We start from the raw sequence: 13965 nt of genomic DNA, 5'->3' as shown, positions 1-13965 counted from the left end.
GGAAATGTCAACTGTTTGCATTCTCATTAAAAATAATTAAAAATCAATAAATTTCATGGGTGCCTATCACTTTAGAATTACAGGTTACCTCTGAATTTGATGAACTTTTGGGACTTATACTATGCAATCTACACCAATAACAACAGTAACACCAGTATGGTACTTTATGATAGTTGTTTGAGCAATTCCACAAATACCAGGGAAGGAAAATTAGTGTTTAAGATCCAAGAGATGGAATTACAGAAGCATCCGATTTCACCTGTCTGCTTTGACGCATGATGTCATCAACGTGGCGGAAATGGCTAGTTGCAGCGTATACAATACGGCGACAATGACATCACTACATACACGCTCCAACAAACGTGAACAAAAATAAAAATGACAAAATAACGTCTCACTCCAAAAATAAAATGGAACTAATGGGACAATCATAAAAAATTGGGAGATTAGGGCGGGGACAAGCTAAATATATAACAATAAAAAACACTGCACCATCCTAAAACAAATAATATAAAAAAATTTAAATTAAACACTCCACTACACCAACAAAACCACAGGAATCTGACATTTCCATATATCAATTAGCTCAGTTGCAACCATCAATACAACCTACAACCACAAAAAGTGGAATCAGACATTTCTCTTGACCTATATAGCTCAACCACAGCTATCAATACCAAAAACCCATTCCTACAACTCCAAAAAGTGGAACCAAAACCCCAACAACTCAAAAACTGAAATACCTCATGTCCATTCCATGAAATAAAACACAACCGACCTGTCATAAATATACAACAGACAAAACATCACAATTACTATAGAAAAAAACGAAAACAAAAAGTACTTACCAACAAAAGCCTCTGGCAATACCACCTAGGTTGGCCAACACACACACACACACACACACACAACACACACACACACACACACACACACACACACGTGTGTGTGCAAACACACCCTCACACAAACGCACCCACATTATCGCACCAACTACCTAAACTCAAAACCACTTTAGCATGATAACAAACAAAACTGAAATGCACCAAATACCACACGTTAAACTCAGCACGTACACATCCACCACGACAGGGCACAATCAAATACAGCAACACGACAATCTACAAACACAACCAACTCAAAAAACACTGCGCTGTAGTGACGTCACACACCACAATACCGTTACGTCACTGGCCAAAGCAGACAGGTGGAATCGGATACTTCCATTGACCCCAAGAGATCATTATAGACGGAACACATGCTAGGACCACTAGAGGTTAGGGAAAAGAAATCAGCCAAGTTCTTTTCAAAGAAACCATAACTGTATTTGTTTTGTGTGGCTTAGAAAAATGAAGGGAAACCTAAATCTGGATTGTCTTCAAAATGTGTCCTTGCTCAGTTCACGAGTACAACACAAAAATCAAAAGTAAAATAAATGCAGAATTACCTTAGACAGCAAATGCATCAATCTTTCACGGTCAGCCAATGTCCATCCTGACCTTCCAGAGACAGCAGGATCAGCAGACACACTCATTTCTTTCAACTGTGCAACACTTAACAGAACCACCCCTTGTGTCAGCCAATTGAAACGATCAAAATTTTTGCCATCCCGGAAACAGCAAGTGCATTGCCTGTAAGAGTGAAACAATATACCAAAATACATTGAAAATAAATAAGCAAGAACAAACTCCATAGCTGCTTATTTGAAACTTGCGATACACTGGCGTCTGTTATTTTATTAAACTGATAATGATGGGACTGAAAATGGCACAAACAACCACTATTTTCTCATCCATTTTTTCATTAAATGTAATATGTTGCACAGCATGTGCTCCATCTTCAGCTGATGCATATGTTCTTGTTTCCTCACAACAATTTCTGTAAACCTACCACAGCTGTCATTTTGTTGCTGACAACAAAAGTCCAATGGTTTGTAAGCTAGATACATCTGCACATGTTTCTATATGTTTAATCCATACGTCGATTATAACCAGTGACAACATCTTCAGAGCTCCACACAGATGACATACCAGTAAGTGATAAAGGTATGCGATTGCTGCCACTAGTATAACTGTAAATACCTCTCACTTCAGAGCCTTGGTTGCTAAGACCCAAAACATCCAATGGCAAGAACTGATTGTGTGAACCAACAAAGTTGATTGATTTAAGGTAAATTCTAAATTAACAAAATCTAACATTTAAAAATTTTACAGTATAATGAAAAGGAAAGTTGCAACTCACCATATAGCGGAAGTGCTGAGTTGCAGAAGAAAAAAAGAGGCTCAGCATCTCCACTATATGGTGAGTAGCAACTTTGTTTTCATTATATTGTTACATTCCATCCTGAATTTTCCATTGTTTGATTTAAAAATTTTACATTGTCTGAACTCGTGGCAAAATAAGAACATACAAATCTCAACTCCTATTACAGCATCCAATTTCTGATCAAAGTATTTCTTGCCCCATCATCAACTCCTAGACTGTTGAAAACCAAGCCTAAGATACCAATTTCAATGAAATTAATGTTTTGTTGTGTCAGCAAAAGTTAAATAACATAAGAAATAAACAGGAAGTAGGCAGTATACAAACAAAACATATGAAACTGACAGTATAACAAACCAGCTCAATGTGGTATCCGACATTTACATACAGATCAAATGAATTATGTAGGCCTACAGCTGTGCACACGAAAAAGTTCATTAACAGATCATCTAAGTCAAAAATATATAAATAAAATTCAAAAACCAAATTCTCCTCCACACAATACTCAAAAACAATCAAATATTGTCCATCAGTTTACATGTTAAAATGTTTACATACACAACATAGACCTTGCTTATCACATTTCCAGTTACTCTTACCTCTGTGGCCACGCTTGTATGTACTGAAAAACTGTGTCCACTTCTTCCTTTTCAAATGAGGGGCGTTCATCTGATTCTTTGTTTGTAATTCTGCCATCATCTGCAAGAATTTTTATACAGGCATTAGAACTGACAAATATATAGAATAAAGAGTTTTATTTACATTGCACTTGTCAGAAGAGAAAAATGATGAAATATCGATAAGATTCCAAACACGACAAACTCACAGAAGTTTCGGCTGCATCACCACACTTTTTTTTTTTTTCTTTTTTGCGTGGTTATAAATTTATGGGTGTCACTGTGGTAAGTAAACGTTTTCAATCAACCCATACCAGTCGCTGAGGACCTAAACACAGCTCGCTATTTCTATCCATAAACACTTTTCCTATAGCCTATGAAAAACAGCGCTTTGGAACAAATTAAACGTACGTATGCGCGCGATTCTGTGTACAAAAGTTGTATAGCGATAACTACAGCTCACACTGCAGTATTAAGCACATTGCAACATCATCTAAGTATCAACTGTCAGCAGCTGTCCATGTGATATTCGTCCGCTCACGGAGAACTGTCAAACAGATACGACGTTTTGATGTTAACCGACAGATAAACTGAACATACACTCACTTTTACTGGATGTAATATCCTCATTACCGCTATTAACACAGTATTTGTGACAACTTGAATTAACAATGTATGTCGTTTATGTATAGTGCAATGTATCGCAGATAGTAAGAAAAAAGCGAAAAAGATAACATTCTGAATGACATTTCACGTTTTATGCTTCACTTCAAAAATACCGGTATATAAGAAACTGTAATAGAAGTACTTAGCTAGTTTCATCAAGTATCTTCCTGTGTTGTTTTGGTTTCCGTCTTTTACAAAGCGACTACTAACAATTGCACTTTAGGGAATATTACGCCAAAGATTAACTCGACCGAATTATTTTCACTTATTACATTGTCCAATGCAACTGTCGGGTAACGTAGACAATCTCCTACAGATTTAAAAACAATGTAATCGTTAAAAGTATATGCCCGATAACTTACATATTTGTAAGAGATCCAAGAAATCAGCACATACATCACACATCTTACGTAAAACACACTCAGGTAAATACTATAGTGTTGTTAAAATGCATTCAGATTAAATTAGTATATATTTTTGTGTTTTTCATTGAAGTGTGAGCGTCTTTACGTCACACTAAACAGTAACACAACCAACATAGCGCCATATTCAATCTTCTCCCAAAGATTGTATACCATTTTCAGTTTCTTCCCAGAGACAAAACGAAGGGAACTCCAGGTTCGCCAATAGCCGTATTGTCGATTCTCTCTAGTCACTTACATTGACAGCCACTGTACGGTTCACTCATTGTGTGAGTGCGGATGTGGTAAACAAGCTCATCACAGCATAAGCAGTAGGCATGGAATGTTATCGAGAAATCCGTGTGGTTGGTAGGGGTTCATTCGGGTAAGTAGTTGATACTGTTAGCAAAAATATATAACCGCATTTGTTGATTTCGTTTAAATCTTCGTATTGTATTTAATTCTGTTTGCATTTTCTTATGCCATGGAGTATCAAGCTGCCAAACTTTGAATTTTTTTCTCCACACGAGAAAGTTTTAGTCGCGCAAACTCAAACAGAAAATAGAAAAAATAAAGTTCCCCGCATTGACGATATTCGAGATAGCAGCAGACGAAATGCAAACATCCCCAGTTTGCTTTACTGACGAAGTGGCTTGCACTGTATATACATAAACACGCAGTCCAGACTGCGGCCTCTAATCAATTTTACTAAATTCAGTTACGTATCGTGCTGCCTAAATTTTGCCTTCGAACGGAGCTAACTGGTACAGCGCTTAGACACTGGGTCGTATTAGGGAGGACGCCCAGCCAGATTTGGGTTCTCCGTGATTTTACTGACAGGGGAACCTCCCCATCGCACCCCCCTCAGATTTATTTATAATTTGGCACAGTGGATAGGCATAGCGTCAGCTCAGGAGCGCCGTGGTCTCGTGGTTAGCGTGAACAGCCGCAGAACGAGAGGTCATTGGTTCAAGTCTCCCACGAGTGAAAGGTTTAATTTGGAAATACGGAAGCGTCCGATCCCACCCGTCTGCTTTGACCCATGACGTCACAAATATGGCGGAAACAAAAAAAAACACACACACACACACACACACTCTCCACAAGAAGCCTAATGACACTAACGGGACAAGCGCAGGAAATGGGGTGTTTTGGGTGGGGGCAAACTAAATATAAACAAATTTAGACGCCTTGCGTAGCTAAAACGTGTAAGTGAAGACAACCATGCATGAATACCCACCCACCTCCCCAGGGGTCGTAACCCCTGCAACCCATAGAAGATAATGATGCTTCAGTAGCTGATTAGTGTTTTCTGTCTTTTTAAAAAAAAAAAGTCTCACGGGATAGAACGAACAGATCAGAAAGATAAATATAATAAACTAAAACAGAAATTCGAGGGACCGAGCGAGGTGGCGCAGTGGTTACCATACTGGACTCGCATTCGGGAGGATGACGGTTCAATCCCGTCTCCAGCCATCCTGATTTAGGTTTTCCGTGATTTCCCTAAATCGCTTCAGGCAAATGCCGGGATGGTTCCTTTGAAAGGGCACGGCCGATTTCCTTCCCAATCCTTCCCTAACCCGAGCATTAGCTCCGTCTCTAATGACCTCGTTGTCGACGGGACGTTAAAGTCTAACCACCACCAAATTCGAGGAAACAGATAATTAAAATAAGTGATAATTAAAATAAGTAATAAGTGTTTTTAAATTTAAAAAAAAATTTCACGAGATAGAGCGAACAGATCAGAAAAGTAAATAAAATAAAACAGAACTGGAGACAGCCACACTCAAACTAAACTCCGCGCCGTCATGACGTCACACACAACACCCTTACGTCACGGGTCAAAGCCGACGCGTTGGATCGGACGCTTCTGTCGACCCTTTAATTTTTATTTTCAGACAATTATCAAAGTTCAGGCACTCACACATAATCAACTTCGCTCTCCAAAATTCCAGGACATGTTCAGCTTTGCTTGGACATATGCAGCATTTGACGGTCTACATAAGGAAAAATTTGAAAACGTTAAAAACATATGTTTTGACAGAGCACAGGGAAAACTGTTCGACTGTGAAACTGTTGCATTCATTTGTTGCAGTTTGTGACAAACTCTTATGTTTTCATTACTTTTTTGGGAGTGATTATCACATCCACAAAAATAGCTAAATCGGGTAAGGTAGAAGAATCTTTTTACCCATTCGCCAAGTGTGCAAGTTAGACACATATTCCTGTCATGTGACGGACGTGCCGTGACCTGTGTCGTATAGAATATATCAGACGTGTTTTCCTGTTGAGGAATCAGTTGACCTATGACCTTGCGATCAAATGTTTTCGGTTCCCATTGGAGAGGCATGTCCTTTCGTCTACTAATCGCACGGTTTTGCGGTGTGGTCGCAAAACACAGACCCTAAACTTAAAGTGAACAGAGACGTCAATGAACGAACGTACAGATCATAAATTTGCGAAAATAAAGAAAGTAAACTTTTCACTCGAGGGAAGACTTGAACCAAGGACCTCTTGTTCCACAGCTGCTCACGCTAACCAGGAGACCATGGCGCTTCTGAGCTCACGTCTTCCTTGGTGTTGCCTATCTTGCACATGAACTACTCAGTTTGTATATTTTGCTTATTTTTTTCGTAGTTCCACACAACTTCTTCCTGTTTTCTCGATTGATCTGTGTTCAGTTTTTCAAGGCCTATCCGCTGTGCCAACTTATAACTAAATCTGAGGGGGGTGCGATGGGGAGGTTCCCTTGCGAGTAGATTATGTTGAGTGACAGTATGAAACATTTGACAGTGCACGTTCGATTTTCTTCCACGTCCTTCCCTAGATGAGCTGGTACTTCGTAACTAATCTCACCGTTGTTGTAGCGACGTTGAACGCTAGTCTTCCTTTGCCACTGAACCACGAAAATGTAATTTAGGGCAAATACACGAAATATGGCAAAAGTGTTTAACAAGAACAAACTGAAATGAAAGAAGTTATACGAATGTTTTAGGAGGATAAGCATTTCGAGAATTTTGTTTGTTGTATTAGTTCACGAAGGATCTTACTCACTCTTTAGAATTCAGTATGTTAAATTTCACGTAATATCATTTTTGTACCATATGTCTTTTTACAACGCAACGGTTATTTCCTACAGCAGAAAGAAGGAATAATAGTAATAATAGCAAACGTGCCAACAATCGAAACAATTGTTCTTGAGCGTAAGCGAAAATAAGGAGTGTTACATGAATTTTGACACCTTTCGAGACCGACAACTGTGTAAAATCTTAGTCATTGCAGTTCTGTATTTACATTGCGTTGTGCACAACGCCAGATGTGTGTCGGGAAACTAAAGCGCACCGAGTATCTGAAGTGCGTTGGATGGCGGGAGGGGGAGTACTCGTTAGTGTCGCAGCGGTTTCACTATAAAAAGCCCTGGGAACACTTCATACGTAACACTATAGATTAAGTATTGTGGGTTTCTTCATACTGACGCTGAGTCGATATGCCTGCCTGCAGGGCCCAGGATGCAAGTTCGGGGTGCGAACACCTTTTTCATGGTGATTGTGGGGGAGGTGGAGGGGGTTCAGCTGTCCTTTCGTGCCCTTCGGTTGGTGCTGCCTTAGGAAACTCAGGGGGGCGGCAGCAACTGCAGCTGCAGGAGACGAGATAGTTAATTTCTCTAACGTTTGGTGACACCGCGCTTATCGAACAGCGGTAAAGGACAGCTACGACTCACAACAAAGCGATGGTGTGCTTCTGGTTGTTCAGCAAATTGTTACTCCATTTTATGAACAGTACTTCGAAGAATGACCTATAGTGCGTTTAAAATTAGTTGTTACTTTTGACAGTTCGGTACAGAGCGAGGGGAGGAAGCGTAATTGCCAGCGTGCGCTGGCGGGCGATAACGCCACGCTTGCTCGGTGCGTAAAGCTGCGTTTTCCTAGCTGAGGGAATTTCCCGCAGCTTGCTGCGTAAAACACGCTCGAGATCCCGCTGCTCACTCGCACAATGCAAACATACGAGACTGTTTTCCTCGGGTGCGGAGAAACGCTTGCGTGCTTTGGGAGGCTCTGTCCCGCACGTCGCAGCTGGACAGCAGCAGCAGCAAGACGACAGCTCCAATGTTTTTTTTTCGCGCGCACAGGCAACAGACAATTTTTAAGAGTTGTTATACAATCACCAAAAATGTCGGCTGACCGCTTCTCTGCCTCAGAGGATGAGCAGCTTATCGAACTGGTTTCCGAAAAGCAAATTTTGTGGAATGTGGCCGACGCAGAGTGGAAAAATCAAATGAAAAAAAAACTTAATTTGGTCAGAGATCGGAAGAAGAATGAATAAAACTATTCGCGAGTGGAATAGGGTTGGAGGCATCGGATTGTGATACCAAAAGTAACTTCTGCCACACACCATTATTATGTCCAATACATTTTGCCACTCGGTTACAGGAATTACTTCTCAGTTTGTCTTCAATTAACGAAAGAAAATAATGAAACTGGTTTAGTGTGAATCTGAAAAAATGCCACAAACTTATCTGCATCGGCGAGTAAATGTTTCGTAACTAAAGTTTTATATGCTCCTTCTTCACGATGCAAGAACGTTCATCTCACTGCATTGCGCTTCCTGAGTACTCTTTCCATTAGCATACAGTCCTCCTCTCCCCTAACTTCCATGTACTTTCGGAGTGCCAAAATTAACTGTTTTAGCTCGAGCATTGCGCTGCATGTTTGGAACTGTCTCCGCTGCTACTGCCATGTTCCTCGCAGTGCGCCAACGAACCGCACGAAACTGCTCGCGTCCAGGAGAAACTATAGCACCCACCGACTTCCAACAAATTGTAAAAATTATTTAAAACTTTTTCGAAACTTTTTCTCTAATTCACCCCCTACAAAAAATGTAACGGGAAAAAGTTTGTCGCTTACTAAATTTTGGACGCTGCTTTGGTAAAAGTTCCGCGTCAGACGCTACATTTTAATTTATTACTTCCCTATTACCGAATCTATTGGCGAGAACTTTTGCAGACGTTATCGACATATACTATTGAAGGCAACTAAAAGGTTTTGTTGTACGACACTTAGTTTAGAAGATACAGTTCGATAAATATCGAGTAGCGCGAAAAATTAACTTTTCTTAAAATCTTAAATATTTATCTATTTTAATAGCACAAAATTTTCATTGAATTCAAGAAAGGTATCAGGAGGTAGTTCTCGTATCGCTCGATCAGGCGTAGTTTCCAAACCCTAAAAAGTTTCATTTTTTAGGTTCTGACGCGCACCGCGTCGCGCCTAGGAAAACGTTTCACGCACCACCCTGCGATCCGCATCGCACAGCGGAAGGCGCAAGCGTATTCCGCAACACACTCCGACAAATTCCCGCAGCTAGTAAAACGTAGCTTAACCCGTCAGCCGCACAAGCAGGCCGATCTGCAATATTTCTCAAACGATTTTAAAGAAACTGTTGTTGTCGTCTTCAGTCCAGAGACTGGTTTGATGCAGCTCTCCATGCTACTCTATCCTGTGCAAGCTTCATCATCTCCCAGTACCTACTGCAACATACATCCTTCTGAATCTGTTTAGTGTGTTCATCTCTTGGTCTCCCTCTACGATTTTTACCCTCCACGCTGCCCTCGAATACTAAATTGGTGATCCCTTGATGCCTCAGAAAATGCCATACCAACGGATCCCTTCTTCTAGTCAAGTTGTGCCACAAATTTCTCTTCTCTCCAGTTCTATTAAATACCTCCTCATTAGTTACATGATCTACTCATCTAATCTTCAGCATTCTTCTGTAGCATCACATTTCGAAAGATTCTATTCTCTTCTTGTCCAAACTATTTATCGTCCACGTTTCATTTCGATACATGGCTACACTCCATACAAATACTTTGAGAAACCACTTCCTGACACTTAAATCTATACTTGATGTTAAAAAATTTCTTCAGAAACGCTTTCCTTGCCAGTCTACATTTTATATCCTCTCTACCTCGACCATCACAGTTATTTTGCTCCCCAAATAGCAAAACTCATTTACTACTTTAAGCGTCTCATTTCCTAATCTAATTCCCGCAGCATCACCCGATTTAATTCGACTACATTCCATTATCCTCGTTTTGCTTATGTTGATGTTCATCTACTATCCTCCTTTCAAGACATGGTCCATTCCGTTCAGCTGCTCTTCCAGGTCCTTTGCTGCGTCTGACAGAATTACAATGTCATCGGCGAACCTCAACGTTTTTATTTCTTCTCCATGAATTTTAATTCGTACTCCGAATTTTTCTTTTGTTTCCTTTACTGTTTGCTCAACATACACATTCAATAACATCGGGGGGTAGGCTACAGCCCTGTCACCCTCCCTTCCCAACCAGTGCTTCCCTTTCATGCCCCTAGACTCTTATAACTGTGATCTGGTTTCTGTACAAATTGTAAATAACCTTTCACTCCCTATATTTGACCCCTGCAACCTTCAGAATTTGAAAGGGACTATTCTAGTCAACATTGTCAAAAGCTTTCTCTAAGTCTACAAATGCTAAAAACGTAGGTTTGCCTTTCCTTAATCTATTTTCTAAGATAAGTCTAGGGTCAGTATTGCCTCACGTGTTACATTTCTACGTAATCCAAACTGATCTTCCTCGAGGTCGGCTTCTACCAGTTTTTCCATTCGTCTGTAAAGAATTCGTGTTATTATTTTGCAGTCGTAGCTTATTAAGCTGATAGTTCGGTAATTTTCACATCTGTCAACACCTGCTTTCTTTGGGATCGGAATTATTATATTCTTCTTGAAGTCTGAGGTTATTTCGCTTGTCTCATACATCTTGTTCACTAAATAGTAGAGTTTTGTTGGGCCTGACTCTCCCAAGGCTGTCATTAATTCGAATGGGATGTTGTCTACTCCTGGGGCCTTGTTTCGAATTTGGTCTTTTAGTGCTCTGTCAAACTCTTCACGCAGTATCATATCTCCTATTTCATCTTCATCTACATTCTCTTCCATTTCTATAACATTCTCCTCAAGAACATGGCCCTTGTATAGACCCTCTATATACCCCTTCCACCTTTCTGCTTTCCCTTCTTTGCTTAGAACTGGGTTTCCATCTGAGATCTTGATATTCATGCAAGTGGTTCTCTTTTCTCCAAAGGTCTCTTTAATTTTCTTCTAGGCAGTATCTATCTTACCCCTAGTGATATGTGCCTGTACATCCTTACATTTGTCCTCTGGCCAACCCTGCTTAGCCATTTTGCTCTTCCTGTCGATCTCATTTTGAGACGTTTGTATTCCTTTTTGCCTGCTTCATTTACTGCATTTTTGTATTTTCTCCTGTCACCAATTCAATTCAATATCTCTTCTGTTACCCACGGATTTCTATTAGCCCTCATCTTTTTACCTACTTGATCCTCTGCTACCGTCAGTGTTTCATCTCTCAAAGCTACGCACTCTTCTTCTACCGTATTTCTTCCCCCATTCTTGTCAATCATTCCCTAATGCTCTACCTGAAGCTCTCTACAACCTCTGGTTCTGTCAGTTTATCCACGTCCCATCTCCTCAAATTCCCACCTTTTTGCAGTTTCTTCACTTTTAATCCACAGTTCATAATCAATAGATTGTGGTCAGAGTCCACATCTGCCCTTGGAAATGTCTTACAATTTAAAACGTGGTGCCTGAATCTTTGTTGCACCATTATATAATCTTTCTGAGACCTTCCAGTATCTCCCGGCTTCTTCCATGTATACAACCTTCTTTCATGATTCTTGAACCAAGTGTTAGCTATGATTAAATTATGCTCTATGCAAAATTCTACCAGACAGCTTCCTCTTTCATTCCTTACTCTCATTCCATATTCACCTACTTCGTTTCCTTCTCTTCCTTTTCCTACTGTCTAGTTCCAATCACCCATGACTATTAAATTTTCGTGTCCCTTCACTATCTGAATAATTTCTTTTATCTAGTCATACATTTCATCAATCTCTTCATCTACGGAGCTGGTTGGCATATAAACTTGTATTACTGTAGTAGGCGTGGGTTTCGTATCTATCTTGGCCACAATAAAACGTTCACTATGCTGTTTGTAGTAGCTTACCCGCATTCCTATTTTCCTATTGATTATTAAATCTACTCCTGCATTACCCCTATTTGATTTTGTATTTATAACACTGTGTTCACCTGACCAGAAGTCTTGTTCCTCCTGCCACCGATCCCCCTGCGGGTTCGGGGATAAGAATAGGCCCGCGGTATTCCTGCCTGTCGTAAGAGGCGACTAAAAGGAGTCTCAAATGGTTCGGCCTTATGTGATGGTCCCCTCTCGGGTTTGACCTCCATCTTTCTAAATTATTCCGAAGAGCGAGCCAATTGGGGAAGGGCGCCTTACATGGTGCACTGTATCCGTCGTGCGTTGAGACCTTTAGCCAGCTTTTTCGTCGTTGCACTGGGGTCCCGCTCGTTTTCCATTTCTTGGGCGAGGATACGTCCCTGGGTGCGATTCCCACGCTGCAATCTGCAGTGTTTCTTTTAACTGCGGCGACGACCTTGGACAGTTTTGCACCTAAGATCTAGCACGGTAGCCAGCCCGTTGTGGTGGGGCCGCCATGTACCCTGTTGGTTGTAGCCCCCTGACAACACAGGGATCGCTCTACTGATGCCTGCGCCGTTAACTCCCCACGTATGCCAAGGAGTAGATGCCCATCTCCTTGGGGCATCAGGACTCCCGGCAATGGCCGTCCTGCCAGGTGGCTATTGCTGCGGCTGGGTGGCGCCCGTGGGGAGGGCCCTTGGTCGGAGTAGGTGGCATCAGGGCGGATGACCCGCAATGAAGCGTGGTACATCATCTCTCGCTGGCGGCCAGCCGCCAGCAGTCTCTAAGCGTTCTCGGGCTCAATTTAATGCTGAAAAGTACAATCCGAAAACGTTCCCCTCTCTGGCCACGCCGTGGGAGGAACGTAAATCTCAGGATGGCAGTAGCAATTATTCGCCCCGATTCTTAGTTTGTACGAGAGCTGATGGGGAGTCTTTTCTCTCCACAAAGCCTCAGTTCTTCGTCGAGCATTTAGAGGACAAGTTTGGGGAGGTGGAGGGCTTGTCAAAAATGCGCTCTGGATCGATCCTGATCCAAACAGCATCCTCTGCCCAGTCACGACGGTTACTTGCTTGTGACAAGTTGGGGGATGTTGCTGTTACGATCACACCGCATAAGAGTTTAAATATGGTCCAGGGAGTTATTTACCATAAGGACCTTCTTTTGCAGTCTGATGACGAGCTGCGCTCCAACTTAGAGCGCAGAGGTGTACATTTCGTCCGGCGCGTTCATTGGGGTCCAAAGGAAAATCAGATAGCTACTGGTGACTTCATCTTGGCCTTCGAGGGTGATACGTTACCAGAAAAGGTCAAGGTGATGGTTTACCGATGTGACGTCAGGCCCTATATTCCTCCCCCGATGCGGTGCTTCAAGTGCTGGAAGTTCGGCCATATGTCTTCCCGCTGCACTTCCAGCCTCACATGTCGAGATTGCGGACGCCCGTCTCATCCCGATACTCCATGTGCCCCGCCTTCCATCTGTGTCAACTGCGGGGAGCACCATTCACCTTGCTCGCCAGACTGCAGAATCTTCCAGAAAGAACGCAAAATCATGGAATATAAGACCCTGGACCGACTGACTTATACGGAAATACGACCGATTACATCCCGTGAGAATGACATCATCCTACGCCACTGCTGCAACACCTGTGCTCGCCCCATCAGTTTCGCGACTTCCGGCCGGATCGCTGAGTGATACAACTCCTCCTGCCCCCTTGCCAGTGGGGGGCTCTACCCACCGGGTTGCTCCTGCGCCACCTACCTCAGGGGCAACACCATCCCCCCCATCAGGGACGTCCGTCCCTGCTTCTAAGCCGGAGAAGTGTCCAACTTCTCCTCAGTCCCGGAGACTGAATCAGTGAAGCCCTCGCAGCCAGTTAAACCCAAGGAGCAGCGTGAGAAACCCAAGAAGAAGAGCTCTAAGCCCAAGGAACTCGCGGTGGCAGCCACCCCACCGCCACCTTCCAGATCTGCGT

The 13965-nt window shown here is 42.1% G+C and overlaps 2 protein-coding genes across 3 annotated transcripts in view; one reads left to right on the top strand and one right to left on the bottom strand.

The window, feature by feature from the left end:
* The window catches only part of LOC124602586 (ubiquitin carboxyl-terminal hydrolase 34), a 499996-nt gene extending 495947 nt beyond the window's left edge, over positions 1 to 4049 (bottom strand). The window contains exons 1-3 of the mRNA XM_047136330.1: positions 3908 to 4049; positions 2862 to 2961; positions 1448 to 1631 (exon numbers count right to left, since the gene is read on the bottom strand). Coding sequence (XP_046992286.1) covers positions 1448 to 1631; positions 2862 to 2961; positions 3908 to 3950 — 327 coding nt within the window. The 5' untranslated portion in view covers positions 3951 to 4049. The remainder of the gene's footprint in view (positions 1 to 1447; positions 1632 to 2861; positions 2962 to 3907) is intronic.
* Positions 4050 to 4211: 162 nt separating this feature from the next.
* Positions 4212 to 13965, top strand: part of LOC124624220 (serine/threonine-protein kinase Nek8-like) — a 183090-nt gene continuing 173336 nt past the window's right edge. For both annotated transcript variants that reach the window (XM_047149094.1, XM_047149093.1), the window contains exon 1: positions 4212 to 4331. In XM_047149094.1, the coding sequence (XP_047005050.1) occupies positions 4285 to 4331 (47 nt within the window). In that variant the 5' untranslated portion in view covers positions 4212 to 4284. The remainder of the gene's footprint in view (positions 4332 to 13965) is intronic.

The sequence above is a fragment of the Schistocerca americana genome, chromosome 1 (genome assembly GCF_021461395.2).
Source record: "Schistocerca americana isolate TAMUIC-IGC-003095 chromosome 1, iqSchAmer2.1, whole genome shotgun sequence".
Classification (NCBI taxonomy): Eukaryota; Metazoa; Arthropoda; class Insecta; order Orthoptera; family Acrididae; genus Schistocerca; species Schistocerca americana.
The sequence above is the reverse complement of the archived record's forward strand: the minus strand, read 5'-3'. Positions and strand labels throughout refer to the sequence as shown.